Source organism: Sus scrofa, chromosome 15, assembly GCF_000003025.6.
Source record: "Sus scrofa isolate TJ Tabasco breed Duroc chromosome 15, Sscrofa11.1, whole genome shotgun sequence".
Lineage (NCBI taxonomy): Eukaryota > Metazoa > Chordata > Mammalia > Artiodactyla > Suidae > Sus > Sus scrofa.
The window spans coordinates 20,112,163-20,136,495 of record NC_010457.5 but is presented as its reverse complement, the minus strand read 5'-3'; the positions used below and the strand labels follow the sequence as shown (position 1 = coordinate 20,136,495).

The window sequence follows — 24,333 nt, the reverse complement described above, 5'->3', positions numbered from 1 at the left end:
TCTAAACTACCTGATGTGTTTAAACTTATTAGGAGAATTTTCTAATTATGTTCAAGAGTTTGGCAATAATTTAGTGATAGGTGCGTACAAAATTAAGCAAACTAAAAAATGAAGACAGTTAAATTATAAGCACCAGGAAAAAGAGAAATTCTATACAAAATAAAATATAATCAGAAGACCTCACAAGGAAAATAAACAAACAACTAATAAGCACATGAACAAGTATTCAACATTATGAGTCACCAGAAAAATGCAAATTAAAACCAAAATGAGAAAGCTTGCACACCCACCAGAATGGCTAAAATTAAAAAGAATGGCACACCACCACTTGTTGGATAGAATGTAGTGTACCAAAATCAGTAACACATTGTTGGTGGGTGTGCAAAAAGGTACAATCCCTTGGAAAATTTTGAAGGTTTCCTATAAAATCAATTCTGCATCCACCCTATGACACAGCAATTCCATTTCTAGGTATTTACACAAGAGAAATGAAAACGCATCCACAAAAAGACTTGTATAAGAATGTCACAATACCCAAAATATTCACCACAGTCAAAAGCATGAAACAGTCCAGGTGATCACCGATAGGAAAATGGACAGTGAGGCATATTCATACAATGGAATACAACCCAGCAAAAAGCAGTGAATTACTTGTATATGTGACAAGAAGGATGAATCTCAAGATAATGGTGAGTGAAGTCTTAACAAAGAGCACATCTTACACAATTTCTTCCATTTATATGAAACTCAAATATAAGCGTAACATCTGCACAGGGAAAAATCATAATAGGGGTTGTCTCCATGGCATAGCCGGGATTAACTAGAAAAGGGTATGAGATGACTTCCCCAATTAATAATAATGTTCTATATCCTGAGCAGGGTTTAGGTTACACATCCGTATATGTATGTCAAAGTCAGGGGATGGGCAAACTACATCACGCATTTTGCAGGCCAAATCTGATCCACCACTTGTTTCTATAAATATGGTTTTATTGGAACATAGCCACAGCCACTCATTTAAGTACTACCTTAGGACACTTTCCTGCTACAGCAGAGCTAAGCAGCTGCAACAAAGAACACATGGTCCACAAAGACAAAAATAATTGCTATCCAGCTTTACAGAAAGTTTGCCAACGCCTAGTTAAAACCCATAAAATGGTAGGGTTAAGATGTGTGTATTTTACAGAACGTAAATTTCATATAACAGAAAAAACTGTAAACAGTAATAAACACCAGCTGGTCAGAGGTTTGCTAAAGAATTTAGGGGTGAAACGATTTCATCTACAACTCATCTTGAAGTGATTTTAAAAAAATAAGATGGAGTCTGAGTTCTCCGGTTGCCTAGCAGTTAAAGATCCAACATTGTCACTGCTGTGGCACAGGTTCAATCCCTGGCCCAGGAACTTTCACATGTCATAGATGAAGCCAAAAATTAAAAATTTAAATAAATAAATAAATAAGATAGATAAGTGATAGAGTACAACCAAGAGACAGGATGTTATAAAAACAATTCCAATAAAAGTAATTGCCGAGTCTAAGTTGTAGACATACGGGGTGTTCATTACAAAGGTCTTTCAACTTTATAGCCTAACTATAAACAATATTCACAATTACCATAATAAAACAAATATAAAATATTAACTCCAAATTATAACTATATCACAGAAAGAGGGAGAAGACAAAGATTTTGTGTTAAAGTGAGGGAATAAAAGGAAAAGCACAAAATACTCATCTTTCCTACTAGGCAGTTAATAGATAATATTTAATGTTTTAGAAAATCAAATTAACAAATAGAAGAAACTTGTGAGATAACTATCAGGAAAACCTCTTTAGTGTTTGCCTCTTGGGGAATCAAGGATTCAAGGGTAGGGAAAGGTGGGGAAGGAAGAGTGCTTTGGGTTTTTTTTTTTTTAAATCTTACAGCACTTGGTTTTTACAGCTATGAACAGGCATTGCTTTGGTAAAAATAAGAAAAAAGTTTAAAAATTAAATTATATGGTGTTTTGTTACCAAGAATTACAAATGAAATAATAATCAGATTACTTACGTTAAAAAAAAAAAAAAGTTAAGTTCCATGTTTTAAACATTTTTCCCTGAAACTTACTTACTGTCAGGTAAAAAAGAAAAGATGATACAGTTTTATAACAACATGACAATTTAATAAATAATAAAGTATGCACTCTAGTGAGTACAAATGTGACGAAAACATTCTCATTAAGTTCCTTCAAAAACCTCCTTAGTGAATAATATAAGGGAATGAATACATATGTATGACTGGGTTACTTTGCTGTACAGCAGAAATTGGGACATTATAAATCAACTGTAATTAAAAATTTAAAAAAAAACTTCCTCAGTGAAATTGTAATTTATACGTACCAAAAGAAAATAATGGTCTTCAGGTTCTGCCCTTAAATATTTAAAGATCACTTGCTCCATAAACCTTTCCATCAAGTCCCAATCTTCAACTATACCATGGCGGATTGGCCACTATGAAAACAAAAAATAAAACATAAATTAAATCTATGTTAACATCAAAAAAAACCTGGGAATATTAGATAAGGATAGCATTCCTTAGGTGTGATAATGACACACAGATCATTAGAAGATGCATACTTAACTACTGAGAAAAAGGGAATTATTTCTACAGCACATTTTCAGATGCTTCCATTAAAAATCATAATGCAAACATGTCAAAATGTTAAAAATCGTTCAATCTAGACGGAAGGTCATTATACCAATCTTTCTGGATTTCTGAAAATTTTGTAATAATGGGAAATGTAATCCATTAAAATTTAGCATATGAAAATTACAGGTTATAACAGTTTCCTTAAGTTTTAATTTATTAGCTCTTTCACAAATATTTGTTGTATGCCTAATATATAACACACAGTTGATAAGTATATAGCAAAATAATCGTAAATTAAGGAAATAAAATTTTATAAGCAAAATCATATATATTTGAATAGAATCATGCTTCTAAAACTGAGCCCCAGGGTACTACAGCAAATTCACAAAGACACAAATATTTTAAATTTTCCAGGGAAATTTGCTGATACTCAAAATTAGTTCAACACTGCATATCTACTAGTTTAAAGTAGCTCAGTTTCAACATCAGAGCATACTAAATTCCTTTCAATAACATCATTTCCTTGAGAAGCTGGATTGGCAGAGGTCACCAGGATAAAAACTAAATACCTCCCCCTAAAAACCTATGTAATGTAAGAAATGAGTACGGTGATGGGCAATCTGATTCCAGGTATGAAAAACTGTAAAGTACCCCACAGATACAATGCATCCTAAGAGTCTCTGAGATTATTTACAATTAAAAATATTTTCTTTCCAAATAAGTGTCCTATTTTTTTTTTTCAAGCAACTACTACGGTGCTACATACATAACAGAACTGTTATTTCTTTCAGTCTAAGTGACACTAAAAAAATCTTACTTAGACACTGAAGGCACAGAAAAAGTTTGCAAATCTCTATAATAAAACAGTTTCACGACACATATAACTAAGCAAAAGATTAGAATTCTGTATGAAGAAATAAAGTATTTAGGACAAGATGATCAACTCGGCTTCTGAGGAAAAACAGAAAGGCTCCTATTCCTGTGTGACTAAAGAGGTCATATCTAAGCTGGGTCTTAAAGGAGCAACCTTGTTAATTTTGTTTGGGTGTGGGGTGGGAGAAGACAATGTAAATAGAGAATAGAAAAAATAACAAAGACAAATACTGCATAATACACAAACAGTTACCAATGAAAATGGTGTGTGACAAAAGGGTTGGGGAAAGGGTGTAGGCAGAGAGAACTGTTGTAGATGAAGGGGACCAAATTCTCAAAAACTTACTTCCCTGTATTTGGGTTTTATTCTATAAGAAATGAAGCATCATTACAAATTTTTATACAAAGCATAAAAGGAATAGCTTTGATTTTTAAGAAGACTATTACAGTAGCATTGGAACAGCTAAAATGAATCTTAAAAGAACCAAGTAAGCGAGAATAAGAGCCCAATTGTAGTATAAATGACACCAGGCCAGATTCAAGATTTCGGTCACTATGAGAAAAACTCAAAAGATACCAATAGGTTTCTAGCTATAAAGTCATGACAGAAAGGATCAAGACACAAAAGTTGTGTTTTATCTTGTCTTGGAATAAGTAAGAGTGGGGTATATATAATAAATTTTGTTTTGACTATTAAACTCAAGAGCCAGGTAGGTGGACAGTAGGTAGTTGTAAACAGGGTCAAGGAATTGGTTTGGCTGTGGTTGTACATGAAGGTGTGGATGAGATCACCCATAAGAAGTCTTTAATAAAGAAACAAGAGAGGAGTTCTTGCTGTAGCACAGTGGGTTAAGAATCTAACTGCAGTGGCTCAGGTAGCTGTGGTGGCATGAGTGCAATCCTCGTTCAAACACAGGGATTAAAGGATGTGGTTTGTGGCAGCTGTGTGGCCCAGCAGCTGCTGCTCAGATTCAATCCTTGCGCCAGGAACTTACCAGTGCTGCAGGTGCAGCCTTAAAAATAAAAAGGAAAAGAAAAAAGAAAAGAGAATCAAGAACAGTACCTGGGAAATACTGACATGTGAGTAGTGGGCAAAAGAGGAAGAACCATTAATAGTAGGAAAAAAAATAAACAGTAACAAATAAAAAGAATAGTCCAGGAGTTCCTGTAGTGGCACAGCAGAAACAAGTCTGACTAGTATCCATGAGGACAAGGGGTTCAATCCCTGATCTCACTCAGTGGGTCAAGCATCTGGTAGTGTCGTGACCTGTGGTGTAAGTCACATGAGGCTCAGATCCCACGTTGCTGTGGCTGTGGTGTATTTCAGAGCGGAAGGAGGAGCCAAGAGTCAGGACTCCAAGTTCCTTTAACAAATTTATAAAACAGATTCCATACTCACCTCTCTTTTCTTTCTCGCTTTTTTATAATTTAAGGGATCCTATACATATCATTTAGATCATCTGTTCTCTGGATTCTATCTCTCTAGCTTTCTCTGAGACCTATACTCTACCCTTCCCGTTACTTTAATATCTCTTTCTAATGGCTCTTTCATATGAGCATTTAAACATCTTTTCCACTTTAAGCCCACAACTTGTCTCTTCATCTCTCTCCTTCCCAATCAAAGCCAATCCTCACTGAATACATTGTCATTTTTTCCTGACTACTTTCCTGGCCATTCATAATCCCACCTACTTTTAATCTAGCCTTATAACTCTTCTAAAATTATTCTTACTAAGGTTACAAATGATATCCATGTAGCTAAAGACAGCAAATAATGTATGGGCTCTGGCTTACATGACAGCAGCATCCCACACTGTTTATCACTGCTTCCTCTTTACCCCATCTAACCATGCCTTCTCAGTCTCCTTTGCAGGCTTTCCACCTTCATTCAACCCTAAATGGTACATTGATCAGACTCTGTCCTAGGCCTACCCCTAGGGAACCTCATCCTTTCCAGAGGTAACTAATACTTTCCAACTATGTGTCTCCAGCTCTTGTTTCTAAACTCCAAGAGCCAAATGTTTGTATATGCACAAAACACTCATAGTAATTTTTTTTAATGGCTTCCTTTCCACCACAGGACAACAAGCTTGAAATGTAGGAGGCATTTTTTTCTTATTTACCACTATATTCTCAGCACTTAGTAAAGCTGTTTACACATGGTAAACATTGTTCATTAATAAATAAGTTATGAGAAGGGAAGAAAAGAGGTACGAAGGAAGAAATGTGTAAATTAGGCCAAGTCCATTTCTAAAAATAAGATAATGAGGGTCAGAACAGTGTTCCCCTTTTAGTTCAGGTGAGGGCAGTGACCGAGGGAACAGACAGACAGAAAGCAACTGAGTTACTAGATTTGTTCTAAATTCTGAAACTTAATGATTACATTCACAAAAATTTCTAACCTACACTGTATTACTAAGACTTACCTATTTTATAGTACATAAATTTATACCTCAATAAAAAGGGAGAGGGAGGAAAAAGGATAGAGAACAAATAAGAAAGGGAAAAATAAAAAAAGAAGAAAAGAGAGAGGTACTTCCAAGTGACTTAAGCGTCAAAAGAGGAGGAAAAGTACGAGTTTGAATAAAGACAGGAGGGAAATTTTTCTAGATATGGCAATATGGAGGCAAGAGAATGACAATTACACTGATGATTCTGATCAGAAAAGTAAATACTGAAATCTTCCTCTTGAGGGAAAAAACTGTACGGTTAACTTCTACTGTGAAGAAGTTAAAGGTATTAGGCCTGTAATAGAGTGAAACTCCAGATGGCACAATTACTGAACAAACGAATTTTCTGGAAGAAAATGATTTATTTACACAAATCATAAAAATATACCTTTGTTGCATATGTAGGTTTTTCTATTGCTTCATCACCAATGAAGAAGTCTAGGTCATCAACACCTTTCATCACCCTCCTTTGAGCTTGATCACCCACTTTTGCGGACTCCTTAATAGCAATACCTTTAAAATAAAGTTATGTATACATGTCAAAAACTTACTGTTTCCAAGTGAGACAAATTTTTCACTTGTATTTCTTCCATAATAAAATGTTATTAAATAAAACACCATCTAGTATATTCAAATTGTCAAACCAAGGAGTTCCCGTCGTGGCACAGTGGAAACAAATCCGACTAGAAACCATGAGGTGGTGGGATTGATCCCTGGCCTTGCTCAGTGGGTTAAGGATCTGGCATTGCCTTGAGCTGTGGTATAGGTTGCAGACATGGCTCGGATCCGGCGTTGCTGTGGCTGTGCTGTAGGCCGGCAGATATAGCTCCAAGTTGACTTCTGGCCTAGGAACCTCCATATGCCACAGGTGCAACCCTAAAAAGCGAAAAAAAAAAAAAAAAAAAAAAAAAAAAAAACCTGTCCAACTAAAGCAAAGAAGTCATAAGAAACCTATGACATGGAGCTCCCGTCGTGGTGCAATGAAAACAAATCCAACTAGGAACCATGAGGCTATAGGTTCAATCTCTGGTCTTGCTCAGTGGGTTAAGGATCTGGCGCTGCTGTGAGCTGTGGTGGAGGTCCCAGATTCAGCTCGTGTCTGGTGTTGCTATGGCTATGTGTAGGCCAGCAGCTGTACCTGACTGGACCCCTAACCTGGAAACCTCCATATGCTGCAGGTATGGCCCTAAAAAGCAGAAAAAAAAAGACAAGAAAGAAAGAAAGAAAGGGGAGTTCCTGTGGCAGTGCATTGGAAACAAATCCGACTAGGAACCATGGGGTTGCAGGTTCGATCCCTGGCCCTGCTTAGTGGGTTAACGATATGCCGTTGCCCTGAGCTATGGTGTAGGTTGCATTCGTGGCTCAGATCTGGCGTTGCCATGGCTGTGGCATAGGCTGGTGGCTACGGCTCCGATTAGACCCCTAGCCTGTGAAATCTCCATATGCCACAGGTGCAGGCTTTGAAAGACAAAAAGACCAAAAAAAAAAAAAAAAAAAAAGAAAGAAAGAAAGAAAAGAAACCTATGACAAAATTCATTTAACACAAAATCTCTACTTCCATTGAGAAACAAGGCATCAAGTATAAAAAAGCAAAGAAAGGAATTGTAATCCCACCAAGTCAACATACGCTTATGGATGATCAGAAAAAACACACAAATAAACAAAAAACCCCTGAAAAATAGTAATAAATAAAAACAGGGAGGTTGCATAGGGAATTTAAAAAAAAAAAAAAAAAAAAGCTTTCTTTATATTTCTATCCTATTTCATCTTATTTGGAAACAGGGTCTTTTTTTTTTTTTTTTTGGTGAGGCGGGAGAACCATGCCTATGGCATGTGGAAGTTCCTGGGCCAGGAACTGAACCTGCACCACAGCAGTAACCCAAGCTGCTGCAGTGACAATGCCGGATCCTGAACCCACTGCGCCACAAGAGAACTGTTGGAATTTGAGTCTTCCAAGTTAAAGTTGTTAGGGTGAGTCCTAATCCAATAAATGGTGTTGTTATTTTTTTAAAAAAGGAAATTTGGACATAGCCACACACAGAAGAAAAACAATGTAAATATACACCAGGGACAGTCATGTTACTGGAGTGATACATATTCAAGCCAAAGAAAGTCAAGGATTGTCAGCATACTGGAAGCTCTGAGAGGCAAGAAAAATTTTCCCCTAGAGCTGTCAGCAAGATCTCGTCCCTGCTGACACCTTTATTTTGGACTTCTAGCTTCCAGGACTCTAAGTTTCTGTTGTTTTAAGTCACCCAGTTTTTGGTACTTTGCTATGGCAGCCTTGGGAAACTAATACAAGCATACACAATAGTCTAATACCAAACTAAAATATAAGTAACGTCAAATACTAGTCCACAAAGTACTTCTATTTTAGTCAGCAAGAGCCAATATTTGAAATCAAAATCTTAGGCAACCAACTATCAATATACTATTTATATATAAAGGTGGGGCAGAAGCAAAGAAAAGCAAACCTGTCCCTCAGTGTAGATAATAAGGAAAAAGACAATAGTACTACTAAATTAAGACTAGTATATTCATATGAATGAACTATTTCATCAGTGTTACCTAAAAATCATTCTAGGTAATAAAGAATTAGATTTAGCCTAGTTTCTTAGATAATCAGTCTCTAGAAAAGTACACCAAAAGTATTCAGAAGTATAAAAGTCAAGTGGGTTAAGGATCAGGTATTGTTACTGCAGCAGCTCAGGTCACTGCTGTAAAAATTCCTGGCCCTGGGAACTTCTACATGCCTGTGGTGCAGCAAGGTACCAAAAGTCAAACAGATTTTTTTCTAGAGTGGAAAAAATACATAATAGCTCCCCTTTTAGAGACAATTTTGACACATACTTCACACATTCAATTTTGTTCTTGCTACATATGACAAAATGATTGACCTGTCCATGACAAAACAATTGACCTGTCCATGTCCAGTAAGTGCCCAATTTAGACTAAATTTTTAGTAATTTCTACCTTGTTCTCAGCTTCACAGATTTTTTGATCCTAAGCTGCTTTCAATATTCTCTGTATGCTTATGTTTCCAATTCCTTCCTATATTCATAAATTAGTAAGGATACACAAAAATATTCAATCACACAAACTACAGAACAAAACACGTGACAATTCCAAAATTAAACTGTCTAGGAGTTAGCACCACCAAGCAATGGGGCAAAAGATTTGTCATTTGATATGCTAAAGTAGGCAGTAGGTCCAGTAGATCAGAGGCATTACTATATAATGTACAAAAGGTGAATTGGAAAGTAAGGAGTGCAAAAATATGTCCGTCAAGGACCAGACACATAACCTGGGCTAGCAAATAGGAGCATTGACAAACCAAGTGTGAAAATATTATTTAAAAACTTCTAAAAGACAAACTGTTGAAAGTTGATGGTCATCTAAAATACAATTAACAGGCATTTCCATCATGGCACAAGGGAAATGAATCCAGCTAGGAACATGAGGTTTCGCGGTTTAATCCCTGGCCTCACTCAGTGGGCAGTAGGTTAAGGATCTGGCGTTGCTGTGAGGTGTGGTGTAGGTGGCAGACGCGACTAAGATCCTGCATTGCTGTGGCTGTTAGTATAGGCCAGCAGCTATAGCTCCAATTAGACCACTAGCCTGGGAACCTCCATATGTCTTGGGTGCAGACCTAAAAAGCAAAAAAAAAGTAAAGTGAAGTTAACAAAAAAATAATACAGAACAGAAACCATGTAGGTAAGTATGGTCATAAGGTATCAGAAAATAGCTGAAGTGAGCATCTCTAAAGATGAAATGCCATCCTTATTTTGAAACATAGGCTCTTGTCAGGGATGTCAACAAGCTCAAGTCCTGCAAACAATAATCATATCCACAAACCACTGTAGGAGTCATGGTAGAAGTATGAACAGGGATGCATTACTTAACAGTTATACACACACATTGTTAACAGCAATATCCTCAAAGCAGAAAACTTTTTAATTATCAACTCATTCACTTTTGTCTTTAAAAAAGATATTTGGTAGATTTGGTAGATGAAGAGCTAAAGAGAGAACTGAAATGAATTGTCAGAGATATAGAAATGAGGCCACACTTAGAACTTGGCAAACCAGGATTTTAAAGGATTAAATCTTAGAGAGTATCAGAAATACTTCTTGTACTTTCTTGTACTTTATTAAGAAAAAGACATTAAATAAGCTTATTTGTGGCTTAAAGGAAATACTTACAGGAAGGGATGATAAACTGTGGTTCTGTATTTCCAGCATAACCTAGTTTGGTATACCTGAAAAACAAAAAGAATTTTATAAGGATTTCACTAACATCTTAGCAATTATAAATTTAAATCTTAGATATCCATTTGTTATAGAATGAGAGTCCATTGTGGGTAAATAATATACAAAATTCTATAGCTTCAATTCAATTAAACATCCCTACTTTCAAAATTATATCAAAATTATAAATATTCACAGCTTTCAACCAGAATTTCCACTTTTAGAAATTGATCCTACAGGGATACTCATACACATAGGTAGGAAGTAACATATAATGGGGCCTTATGCAACAATCTTGCTTATGATAGCAAAACACTGAAAATAAGGAGCCATCAAAAAAAATAAAAAAACTTGTTAAATATGCTACATTTACACTGCAGAATATTATACAACTATTAAAAAAGAGACTGAGGAGTTCCCGTCATGGCGCAGTGGTTAACGAATCCGACTAGGAACCATGAGGTTGCGGGTTCGGTCCCTGCCCTTGCTCAGTGGGTTAACGATCCGGCGTTGCCGTGAGCTGTGGTGTAGGTTGCAGACGCGGCTCGGATCCCGCGTTGCTGTGGCTCTGGTGTAGGCCGGTGGCTACAGCTCCGATTCAACCCCTAGCCTGGGAACCTCCATATGCCGCGGGAGCGGCCCAAGAAATAGCAACAAAAACAACAACAACAACAACAACAACAACAACAACAAAAAGACAAAAGACAAAAAAAAAAAAAAAAAAAAAAAAGAGACTGAAGTTCTTAATGTATAGATATGGAACAATTTGCAAAAGGTATTGTTAACTGAACAAAGCAAGGGACAGAACAATGGTTCAAGTATGCAATATTTATATAAAAGTAAAGAGTAGAACATATAAAATATATTTGAATGTACAGCACAGAATATCTCTGGAAGAGTGTATTTTGGATGCCTCTAGAGAAGGGAAACTAGGTAAGTAAAAGACAAGGGTACCGAGTTTTTTTAATGCACATCATTTCATACTATTTGAATATATTACTATTTTTAAAAAAACTATCAATTTTAAAATGTTTTGCCACAATAGATTCAGCCTGTATTCTTACAATAACAAAATAATAACAATAATAACAATGATTAGAAACTACATAAAAGCTGAGTTTTGACAAACAGCATGTTCCAGGCTACTTATGAGATAGCCAGACACTTTTTGGCTATGAGCGGAAACCTAGTATCTATGAGCAGGTTTTAAAAAGAAAGAAACAATATTTTCTGTTATTCCACATTCAAACCCACTACAAAACAGCAGGCACGTAAACTGCTGTGATATTCCTAGATTCTAATATCTGCAGAAATACTTTTCTAATATAAAAAGGAGGAAAAAAATCTCTTTGGGGTATATTTTAGCCCCAAAATTAAGTTCAAGAACTGAGAGTGCCAAATAGACTAGATCATTAAAAATCGGGGAAAACATAAACTAAACATATAACTAAACATAAACTAAAAATTGAAGGTATTGGCTAATATAATTAAGACATTTTTACAATGAACTCTCAAAGTTCTTGAGAGTCACCATAGGAAAAAAACTGTACAAGTAGATGACAGAAGAGTTTCTCTAATTTTTTTTTTCTCTACAAGGAAACTTCTTTCTCACAATTAATTGGCATTTGATAACCTCAACACTTGAAATTATAATTTAAAGATGTAATTACTTCACCTAAACTGAAAAATTCCTGGTTTTCACTGACAAATGCAAAGTTAAATTTTTGTAGTAATACAAATAGATTCTAAAACAAACTTTTTCATATTAAGATTTCTTGCGTTCCCTGTCACGGCTCAGCAGAAACCAATCTGACTAGTATCCATGAGGACATGGGTTCGCTCCCTGGACTTGCTCAGTGGGTTAAGGATCCAGTGTTGCTGTGAGCTGTGGTGGGTCAGGGTTAGGCTTTGGGTTAGGGTTAGGGTTAGGGATCCTGTTCTGATCCTGCGTTGCTGTGGCTGTGGTGTAGGGCAGCAGCTACAGCTCTGATTTGACCCCTAGCCTAGGAACCTCCATATGCCGTAGGTGCAGCCCTAAAAAGCAAAAATAAATAAATGAATAAATAAATAAATTCTAAGCATACAAATATGTTCCTCTCTTATTTACCACACTGTTCTTCAGACTTAAAATCTAATACTGGCCAAATAACATAGCAAACCATTTTTAACTTTACTTTTCCAAAGTGAATTTCTGTTTAGATTTTATAAATTCTGCTAGTACACTTTATTTCTCCACAGCCCTTGCAATTTTCTATTAAGTTTTGGGGGTGTTCAAAAAGTCATTTATATAATTAAGCAACTTAAGAAGTCAATACCTAACCAGATTATACAAATCTACATTTCAAATATTCACACACACACCCCAAAAGCTTTCTAAATTGCCTTCAGAAAAACTTCCTTCAGGCAACTAGCAGATACTCTGATAACATTTCCTCCTCGTCAGTTTTAAACATAGGGTCAAATAGCTTTGATTTTTCTTTAATTTGCCACTTGGATAACATCATTTAGTATAAGATTCAGACATGGGACAAACTTTCTCACGTTCAAGCTATTTACTCAAATCGATCTACAGAACCACACAATTGCCAGTAAAATCTCAACAACGTTTTTTGCGGAAATAGCCTATCCTAAGTCATATGAAATCTTAAAGGCCTATAAATAGCCAAAACAACCTTAAAAAAAGAACAAAGTTAGGGGTTTCACACTTCTTGACTTCGAAACTTATTACAAAGCTACAGTAACCAAAGTTGTATGGCACTGATATACAGACAGGAACATGGACAAATGCAAAAGAACAGAGCCCAAAAGTAAACCTTCCCATATATGGTCAAATGATTTTTGATAAGGGTGCCACGACCATTCAAACAGGAAAAAGAGAGCATCTTTTTAAGAAATGGTGCTAGGAAAACTGAATATCCAATAATTAATGAACCTGGACTTTTATCTTACACCACATACAAAATTTAACTCAAAATGGATCATAGGCCTACTTGCAAAAGCTAAAACTATAAAACTCTTAGAGGAAAATAAAGGGGATAAATAATGTTTTATGATATTAAACTGACAATTATTTCTTGGATATCACACTACAAGCAGGCAACAACAAAAAGATAACCGAACATGATCAAAATTAATAAGTTTTGTGTACCAAAGGACAGTATCAATAGTGTGCAAAGGCAACCAATGAAATGGAAGAAAATGCTTGTAAACCATGTTTTTGATAAGGAGTTAATATCCAGAATATATAAAGAGCTCTTACAACTCAAAAACAAAGTAAACAAACAACCCAACTTTTAAAATGGGCAAGGCAAAGTTCCTGTGGTGGCACAGCAGAAACAAAACTGACTAGGAACCATGAGGTTGCAAGTTCAATCTCTGGCCTTGCTCAGTGGGTTAAGGATCCGGAGTTGCCATGAGCTGTGGTGTAGTTCGCAGACATGGCTCAGATCTGGCGTTGCTGTGGCTGTGGTATAGGCCAGAAGCTGTAGCTCTGATTAGACCCCTAGCATGGGCACCTCCATGTGCCCCAGGTGCGGCCCTAAAAAAAAAACCCAAAAATAAAATAAAATAAAATGGGCAAGGCACTTGAAAGATATTTCTCCAAAGGAGATATATGAAAGCTCAACAAGCACATGAAAAGATACTCAACATTATTAATAATTAAGAAAGTTCAAATCAAAACCAAAATAATACACCACTTCACACCCATGAGAATGGCTATTACCAGAAAAACAAACAAACAAAAATATTGGTGAGGATATGGAAAAATTGGAAACTTGCACATTGCTAATGGGAATGTAAAATGGTGCAGCAGCTATAAAAAACAATATGGTAATTCCTCAAAAAATTAATCATAAAATTACTATATGATCCAACAATGTTATTTCTGGGTGTATTAAAAAAAAAATTGAAAACGGGCTTGAATAGATTTTTGCACACCAATGTTTACAACAACATTATGCATAACAGACAAAAGGTGGAAACAACCCGAGGGGCCAATGACAAATGAATGTAATATATGTATATACATGCATACACGCAATGGATTATCAATTAGCCTTCAAAAGGGAGGAAATTCTGACACATGCTACACACACTATGAATGAACTTTTAGGAAATCATGCTAAGTGAAATAAGCCAATCACAAAAGGTCAAATACTACATGATTCCACTTACATGAGGTACTTAAAATAGTCAAATTGATAGAGACAGAAAGTAGGATGGCACCTGCCAGTGATGTTGGGTGGGGTATGGTTGTTGCTGTTATATATACACAGATGAAAACATTCTGAGGAAGAATGGTGGTGACAGTTGTGAATGTACTTAATGCCACTAAACTGTATATTTAAAAGTGGCTAAAATTGTCAATTTTATGTTGTGTACATTTTAATAACACAATTTGAAAAAAAAGGCTAAATTTGGCAGCTACTTGAGAAAAAAATTAAACTTGGTACATACTGTACATGTTAAAATAGTATAAATCTAAACATATTTTCATAGTAAAAGGGGGATGGGAACATGAACCATAAGTTTTAAAAGGAAATGTAGCAAAATTTCTTTATAACCCTGGAGTAGGGGAATCTTTCTAACTATACTTCAAAATCTAGACGCTAAAAAGATAGGTATCTCAATGACATGAAAATTTAAAACATACCCGAAGTAGCTAAAAGAAAAATGACCAAAAGAGAAAAATTATCTGCACTCAGAGACAGTTGCCCATCTTAACATAGAAGGATATCTAGAAGGTAATGACAACAAAGGAGAGAAACAGGAGGGAAGAAAGAAAGAAAAGCAAAAGACATTAACGATTCAAAGAAAAAGAAATACAAATGACAATAAATGAAAAGATGCTCAACTTCATAGGGTAAAAAAAATTAAAAGCACACTGTAGTAACTTTTATACATTCCTAGTTGGAATGATACAAAGTAATCAAAATCATTTGTAAGTAATATGGCCACTTTGGAAAACACTTAAAACATTCACTTACCATATGACCCAGCAACTACTTCTAGACATATACCAAAGAAAAATTAAAGGGTATGTCCACAAAGATGTGTACCCATTTATTCGATCACAAGAGTATTATTTGTAATGGCTCCAAACTGGAAGCAAACCATAGGTTCATTAACAATAAAACAGATAAACAAGGTTTGGTATAGTCATACAAACCAAAATCATTCCATATATGAAGACTTAGGAAAATGTAACCCACTCTCCAAGAAAAAGACATTCGAAAGGATGAAACAACCCAATGTTAGAATTATCAGATAGACTTGAAAGCAGTGATAACTATCACAATAAAGAAAAATATACATATAATGACTAATTAAAAAATCATGTATCATATGATATCATATTTTATACATACAACATATATATGATACATATATTTTATTTTACATATCATAAAATATATCATATAAAATATCATAAAAACTGTAAAAAGAACAAATGGAAAGTACAGAACTGAAAAATACAATATCAGATACAAAAAATTCACAGGGGAGTTCGGTGGTGGCTCAGCAGGTTAAAGATTCAGCATTGTCAATGCTGTGACCCTGGTTACTGCTATGGTCTGGGTTTGATTCCTGGCCCAGGAACTTCCACATCTAGAGGGCACATCCAAAAGGGTTGAAAAAGAAAAAAGTATAAAAAAGTCTCAATTCAATGGAGGGAGAAAGGAGTCTGCTAAGCACTGAAGATAAGCATGCTCAGGGACAGAGATGGAACCAGAGTCCAGGACAATGGTATATTTGCACATTTAAAGAAGAAATTTAAACACTAATTTTATATAAGCTTTTATAGAACATAGAGGAGGAAATCTATGACAAATCTTTTCACAAAGACAGCATAATTCTAATATCAAAATCAGATAAAGACATTCCAAATAAAGAAAATGGTAGACCAATATCCATGATCATAAACATAAAAATCCTTAACAACTACAACACACAAAGAGGATAATACATTATAACTTAGTTGGACCTTTTAGCCCAGGAATCTAAGCATGGTTTAACAGTAGAAAAATCAAGGCTCTACTTTTTAGAATACCTCAGTGAATTTTACTGAAGACCACTCCTCAACATGCTATACAAGATCTGATTCCTATTTACCTTCCCAGACTGATCCAAATATCCATAATTCACTATTATAATCCTCAATTCCTGCAATACACTCTGTTATGTGTAAAGGAAAAAGAATTACTCTTATAAAGCCTTGATTAATTATAGTTAGGAACAGAAAACATACATCCTAGCATATACAAAATGTAAATGCTCATTCTTCTTTTCATTATTGTTTTTGTCTTAGGTTATCCTAATCCTTTCTTTCCTCACAAATGCTTTTCAAATTTTCCATTTTCATCAGTCCTTCTGGATACATTTGATTTTTTTGTTGTTGCTGACCGCACCACGTTCCACAGCATGTGCAGGTTCCCAGGTCAGGGATCCAACCTGCACCACAGCAGGGACCTGAGTTACTGCAGCAACAATGCTGAATTTTTAACCCACTGCACCACAATGCAAGTCCCTCATTTGATTTTCATGTTATGATTCCCAGGTAAAATCAGTAGAGTCCTAATACCTTCCAATTTGCTATTCCTTAATAAATGGTGTATGTGTTTCTGTGTATGCATATGTGTATATATTTTTAATAATTAATTCTATTTTATCACTTTGAAATATCTCAAAACTACTTTCAAACCAACTCCTTTTTAAATGTCAGTTCTTAGCAGGGAAATTACATTTTGTGAATACCCTAATACTTCAATATCAAATATTTTTATGCCAACTTTAAACAGAAATTAATATTTACATGTAGAATAGAAATAAAACTACAAATCAAGAACAATTCCATTCTAGAATATATGTATGTACTTTCTATTCTGCAAGTCTACACAAGAAATAGTAAATTCTGGCTATCTACAGAGAGCAGGATGGAAAGAAGGGAGAATTTTGTTTTTCAAATTTATACTGTTATCTTAAATGCACATAATTATTTTTAAAATAATTTTTGAATAAGTAACATTAGCTCATGATTAAAGTTATAAGTAAAAAAAGAAACACTCGAGTAAACTGTTTGTTTCCCTAACACCTAAAATGTACTAAATTAAGTTACCCTACCAGACCTATGTCCTAGCCACCCAGGTGCTATCCCAAGAGCCAATTACTAATGTATTTCAGAAATAATTCATACATGGACAGACAGATATATATATATTACTTTAATGTGAAACATGTCATTGGGTTATCTGGGCAGTGAAATCATACATCTTTTTCACTTCTTTAGCTTTTCTACACTAAAAAGAAAATGTCATGGAGTTCCCGGTGTAGCACAATGGGATCAGAGGTGTCTCTGGTGTACTGGGATGCAGATTTGATTCCCAGCACAGTGGGTTAAGGATCTGGCAATGATGCATAGGTCGCAACTCTGGCTTGGATCTGATCTCTGCCGGGGAACTCCATATGCCACAGGGTGACCAAAACACAAGAAAATAAGGAAGACATGTAGAAATGGTTTTTAAAAAGAGACCATAAAGTGGAAAAGGCAAGGCTGGGGAGTTCCCATCATGGCTCAGTGGAAACAAATCTGATTAGTATCCATGAGGACACAAGTTCAATCCCTGACTCTCGCTCGGTGGGTTAAGGATCTGGCGCTGCTGTGAGTTGTGATGTAAGTCACAGACGCGGCTTGGATCTGGCATTGCTGTGGCTGTGGTATATAGGCCTGTGGCTACAGCTCCAATTCGATCCCGACCCCTAGCCTGGGAACTTCCATATGCTGAGGGTGCAGCCCTAAAAAGACAAAAAAAAAAAGAAAAAGAAAAAGAAAAAAGGTTAGGTTATCCAATCTAAGTTTATGAACTTGTAAGGGCAATACAATACTCTGAAAAACTAAACTAAATTTTTTCTTTGTAGTCCAAGGAAGCAAGTTAAATATACAGAAAATCTCCCTGGAAAAATCTACAGTGGTTTTGGCTAGTAAGGTTGGACATTGCTTTGAGAGAGGAATACAGTAAAGGAGAGGATTCAAAAGCACTTTTGAAGTTATCAAAGCGATCAGAAGAATAGCAGTGGAAATGTAATAGAGTTAGAAGAAAGGGAAAGTTGCCTAGTAGAAATTAATGGCAGAAAAAAAAAAGAATTATCGTCTAAGAAATGGTTAATTTATCAGTTATAACACCTCTGGGTAGGGGGAAAGTGGATTTGAGGAGAGTTATTTATAATGCTTTTTTCATTCTTAAAAAACAAAAAGAGAGGAAACAAATATACAAAATTCTAGAAGGTAATAACTGATAAGGAGAGGTATATGTTGTATTATTCACTACACCTTTCTTACAGGAAGAGATTAATTTATGGGGAAAAAAAGTCTTATGCTTGCAGAATAAAAGCAGTAGCATCCCTCATACTGGATATATTTTTAATTCTTCAAATTCATCTTTACTTATCAAAAGCATATAGATGACAAAGAGTGCTTTCTTACTCAATACAGTGGTTCCCTTTTCTTTTTGCTTTGAAAAACATATCACAGAAAAAAAAACTATTTGAAGATTCCAATAAGTTACTAATACTGAACCACTAAACGGGAATAGAATCTTTAAAAAGAAACTAGGAGTTCCCGTCGTGGCGCAGTGGTTAACGAATCCGACTAGGAACCATGAGGTTGCGGGTTCGGTCCCTGCCCTTGCTCGGTGGGTTAACGATCCGGCGTTGCCGTGAGCTGTGGTGTAGGTTGCAGACGCGGCTCGGATCCCGCGTTGCTGTGGCTCTGGCGTAGGCTGGCAGCTACAGCTCCGATTCGACCCCTAGCCTGGGAAAATCCATATGCCGCGGGAGCGGCCCAAGAAATAGCAACAACAACAAAAGACAAAAAAAAATAAAAAATAAAAATAAAAATAAAAATAAACTAAAATCACATTTCAAAAATGAACGAGAATTTAAAAAAAAAAACCTGAGGAAAAAAAAAATCAGTTCAGAAAAGAACAAATATGAGCTGAAGTTACTATATTAACTACAGTGTATGACCCTATAGACTATAAAAGGGAGAACAGCAGTAGAGTTTCAACCTTCATTGTTTCAACAATTTTAAACAATATAACAAAATGAATATAAGAATTGAGACCCTAGATGGAGTTCCTGATGTGGCACAATGGGATTGGTGGTATCCTGGGAGCGATGGAACACGGGTTCGATTCCCAGCCTGGCACAGTGGGTTAAGGATCCAGTAGTACCGAGGCTGTGGCTTAGGTTGCGGCTGAGGCTCGGATCTGATCCCTGGCCCAAAACTCCATGTGCTGCAGGGGTGGCCAAAAAATGGAAAAAAAAAAAGACCCTAGAACTTCCAGATGGAAAGAACCTTAATAACTTAGTGCAGTCCATTTTCCAGAATTTCTTGGTATTGAGAACTACTAATTTAAAGCCGAAAGAATTCTACCTCAATATGAGTAACTGGCTTCCACTCTTAGCACATCATAATAAATAAAGCATACCTATATACAGAGAATGTTACATAATGAGCATATTATTTTCTAATTTTAGATGAAAATGGAGGTCTACAAGTGAATCCCAATGCCGACTTCCTAATACCTTCATTCTCAGCTTATAGTTTTCTTCATATTTTCAGTGTTAGGAACTTTTAGAACAAGAATGAAATGGCTAATTCACAGAGAATATTAGATATAAAAATAACTACCAATTGTTTAAAAAAAAAGCATTTATAATTTCCTCCAATGTTCCTCTCATTACATGAAAGTCACTATTTAACACAAAAAGTCTGATAGACTGTTGTAAGGAAGAACCTGGACTCCTAAATGTTAGCAAAAATATTCTCCCAATTTTTTAGGCCTAAGGCTTAAAATCTAACTCCTTTTCATTGGCAGAGAGGAAAGAACATGGACCACAAAATCAAAAAGTCATGAGTGAAATGTTTGTTCCATCATTTACTATCCTACAATTATAGGCTTTATTCCTATGAAATAAAACAGAATTCACAAGGCTGTCATGAGAATTAAAGAAGGTAACAGTGAATGTCACTAAGTATTAAGCAAACATTTTCTTCCCCAGGTCATCTTCCTTTTTTCAAAGTCCTTCTTTTCTCTACTGATTCATGTAATTATTTTCTCAAAGACTCTTAGCAATGTCTTCCAAGTCTCTTTGCTACTAACCAGTCCAAGTGTCCATCACTAACATGTAGATTATTTACCATGACAGAACCCGGTCACAAATAGCCACAAATTGTCTAACTCCATTTATACGAAATAGCCAAGAAGGCAAATCCACAAAGATAGGAAGTAAATTAGCAGTTGCCAAGGATTGAGGGCACGGAGAACAGGGTTTCTGCTAATGTGTATGAGATTTCTGTTGGGGGTGATGAAAATGTGTTCTAAAATTGACTGGGGAGATGACTGCATAACCTGGTAAATACACTATATCATTCAACTATACACTTTAGAAGAATAAATTTTATGGTATATGAATTATATCTGAATAGAGCTTTTAAAAACAGAATACTAGACTCAAACTAATACTGTAAGAATTTAACTTTTATCAGTCTTCTGCTTAATGATCTACAAAATCAACTGCCCACAACCAAATCATTTCAACACAATAAGCCCCATTTAAAACACTTGTGAAATAAGGCAGGATATAAATAAAATAAAATACTTGCCGTCCCACAACTCCCAACTGGAATACCTCAATTCCCAGTACGGCAATCTCCTAACTCATCCCTCCCTCAAATATTTTGAAAATCCTCCCTGACTTCCGTTCATCAATAAAAACCTCATGGACATAACTTGGAGAGTGAACAAAAGACATCCCGCATCATAAAGCTTTCAATTTAGCTTACATATCTTACATTGATTGACAAAGTCTTCCTACCCTTCCATCTATCATATTCTATTACGGGTTTTCCAAGGATCTGATCAAATTCATAAACCATTTTCCAAATGCTATAGTACTTATTAATCTCTCCAAACAACTAAATACTAAAATGCCATTCTTAATTATTTCACTTACATTAGGTTCATCTCTGTAACATAACTGTAAGGCCTCAAGTATAAAATCATGCCATACCTTTTCCGTATATACCAAAGTATTCAGCATAGAACTAAGAACATTGTAATACTGAAATAATTACTTTCAATACCCTTATGTAATAACTAAAGCCGCCATTGTTTATCATAGTATGTCAATTACTCTGCTATGCACTTCTTATTACCTCTAATATTTACCATTACCATAAATGTTCTCTTTTTTTGGTCTTTTCTAAGGCTGCACTCACAACATATGGAGGTTCCCAGGCTACGGGTCTAATTGGAGCTGTAACGCCGGCCTATGCCACAGCCACAGCAACGCAGGATTCAAGCCATGTCTGTGACCTACACCACAGCTCACAGCAATGCCAGATCCTTAACTCACTGAGCAAGGCCAAGGATCGAACCCACATCCTCGTGGATACCAGTCAGGTTCATCAATCACTGAGCACAACAGGAACTCCTATTCATTATTTTTTAAAGTCAAATACCAAATGTATATTGAGTCCTCTGAGTCTAATAAAAACAAAATTCTTTGGGGGGAGTTCCCTGGTGGTGTGGTGGGTTAAAGATCCCATGTTGTCACTGCAGCAGCTTGGGTTAGATCCCTGTCCTGGGAACTTCCATATGTCACGGGCGAGCCCCCCACCCCAAATCCCTTTCAGAGTCCTATATATATTTTTTTTGTGTGTTTTTAGGGCCAAACCAGAAGAATATGGAAGTTTCCAGGCGAGAGGTCAAATTGGAGCTGCAGCTGCCAGCCTATGCCACAGCCACAGTAACAGCAATGGAGGAGCCAAGCAGCATCTGTGATCTATGCTGCAGTTTGCAGCAAAACCAGATCCTTAACCCACTGAGTAAGGCCAGGAATGGAACCTACGTCGGCTTCTTAATCCTCTGAGCCACAATGGGAACTCCCATAGTCTTATATTCTTAAGCTCTTTTTATTCTTTTTTTTTTTTTTTTTTTTTTTTTTGTCTTTTTGCCTTGTCTAAGGCCACTCCCTTGGCATATGGAGGTTCCTAGGCTAGGGGTCTAATCGGAGCTGTAGCCGCCGGCCTACGCCAGAGCCACAGCAACGCGGGATCCGAGCCACGTCTGTGACCCACACGCAGGATCCTTAACCCACTGAGCAAGCCCAAGGATTGAACCTGCAACCTCATGGTTCCTAGTCGGATTCGTTAACCACTGCGCCACTACAGGAACTCCAAGATCTTTTTATTCTTAGAAACGACTATTTCATTTCTATGTTTTATATAATCATTAATGAGGAATAATTTCTTTAATGCATCAATTATTTACTTTCAAACTGCAGCTTAACAAATATGTAAACCTTCATTTTGGAGCCTTAACCCACTGAGGAGATCAGGGATCGAACCCACGACATCATGGTTCCTATTTGGATTGTTTCTACTACATCACAACAGGAACTCCTGAGTTAACAATTTAATCACCCTTTTTGAATGGGCCAGTACAGCAGTGGACCCTGGAATAAGACTGCCTCAGGGCCTAAATTCTAGATCTACTACTCAACTATTTACAAGAGCAGGTTGCTTAAGCTCACCATACCTCAAGTTCCTCTGCTCGAGTTCACCATACTTCAAGTTCCTCATCTTTAAAATGGTAACTATACAATAGTACCCACTTCACAGGGTTTCTGAGAATGTTATAAATAATTATCTCAAAAACAAAACTCTTAAAGAGTCTTGGAATGACTGATTTGTACCTGTCCCATGTAATAAGTCTTTAAATAACTGAAATGCAAAACCTAAAATGAGTATCTCTAAGATTTAAATGCCTAAAACAATTTTTTAAAGCACATTTCTGTGAAAAGAGCATTAATTTTATGAAAATGGTTTCTAATATTATGTTGGGGAATAACAACAAAAAAAAATCACAGGTTTTCATTTGTACCTTATATATGCATTCTTCTTTATAACAGAAACACTAAAGAATTCTGATGCATGTGTAGTACCACGCCTCAATCAAAATTACTTTACAAATAACATACATATGTTACTTCAACTATTAACAAGAAACTTCAATTGCTGTAACTCATAAATGTGAACTCCTAAGATGATTTAACAGAACTTAACAATGCTATCTATAACTAAAAACACTTCTAAAGACATTTCTCAACTCTAGACCTCTTTAATTTATAAAGAGTGGATTAAATTATATTAACATCTTTTTCAGCTCCACAATTCTGTCCAATTAGGTACTTTAATTTCACTAAATTTGTGTCACGAATACACATTAAGTGCTATTTCTGTAGTCTCAAAGTAACCAAATTTTTAAAATGTTCATAGCAGAAGAAAACCACACTGTACTTAATTATACTAAGCTCTAAAACTTTTAAGTAAGCAAATACTTGTGTTTTATCATAGACGAATAACTAAGACCATAGTTTATTTCTGTACAGTTTCAAAACCAATCAGACACTGTTAAGATATTTTGCACCCTGGTTACCTTTTTAAAGATTTTTACCCTCCCTGTAGTAACCTTCATTCACTAAACATTAAATACTACAATTGAAAAAGTGTTAAAGACACCATTTTGACTCAAGAGTATTGCATTTTCACAAAGGACAAGAAGCCTTAAAGTAGAATGTTTAAAGATGGAATGTTCAGCATCAGAAGAGATGAAGAAAATATTCTCTGAGGTAGATGATAGGGATCCAGAGTTGAGAGAAAAAAGCAGGAAGGAAAAGAATACATGTTACCACACAAATTCAAAGTTGTTCCTTCCCTGGATGCAAAGAGTATGTAAGTAAGAATAACTGAGTTTAGGAACAGTTTGGAAAGGTTTTGAAAAAAAAATTTTTTTTGAAAGAAAATTATAAAAATTCCACAAAATGGTCCTTTGGAAAAATTAAGATATTGTTTTTCTTTCTGCTCTGGTATTATTCAGTTATGTAGGTAACTTTCATACATTTTATGACCTAAAGGCCCATGTAAAGATATAAAACATTCAATACACAAATAGTAATCACTGTCTTATTTTGAAGGACCAAATTTAAAATATTAATCCAATAACATCACCTTATCCTGCACTGTTACTTAATAATTTATGAATTTATAAGTGTTTGGTAAACTATAAAGCAT

At 35.6% G+C, this 24,333-nt stretch overlaps 1 protein-coding gene across 2 annotated transcripts in view; it reads right to left on the bottom strand.

Moving 5' to 3' along the window:
- The window catches only part of ACTR3 (ARP3 actin related protein 3 homolog), a 66,914-nt gene that overhangs the window by 35,226 nt on the left and 7,355 nt on the right, over positions 1 to 24,333 (bottom strand). For both annotated transcript variants that reach the window (XR_002339000.1, NM_001134343.1), the window contains 3 exon segments: positions 10,152 to 10,207; positions 6,338 to 6,462; positions 2,377 to 2,487 (listed from right to left, as the gene is read on the bottom strand). Coding sequence is in view for 1 of the 2 variants with exons in the window: in NM_001134343.1 (NP_001127815.1) it covers positions 2,377 to 2,487; positions 6,338 to 6,462; positions 10,152 to 10,207 (292 nt within the window). In the remaining variant the exon portion in view is untranslated.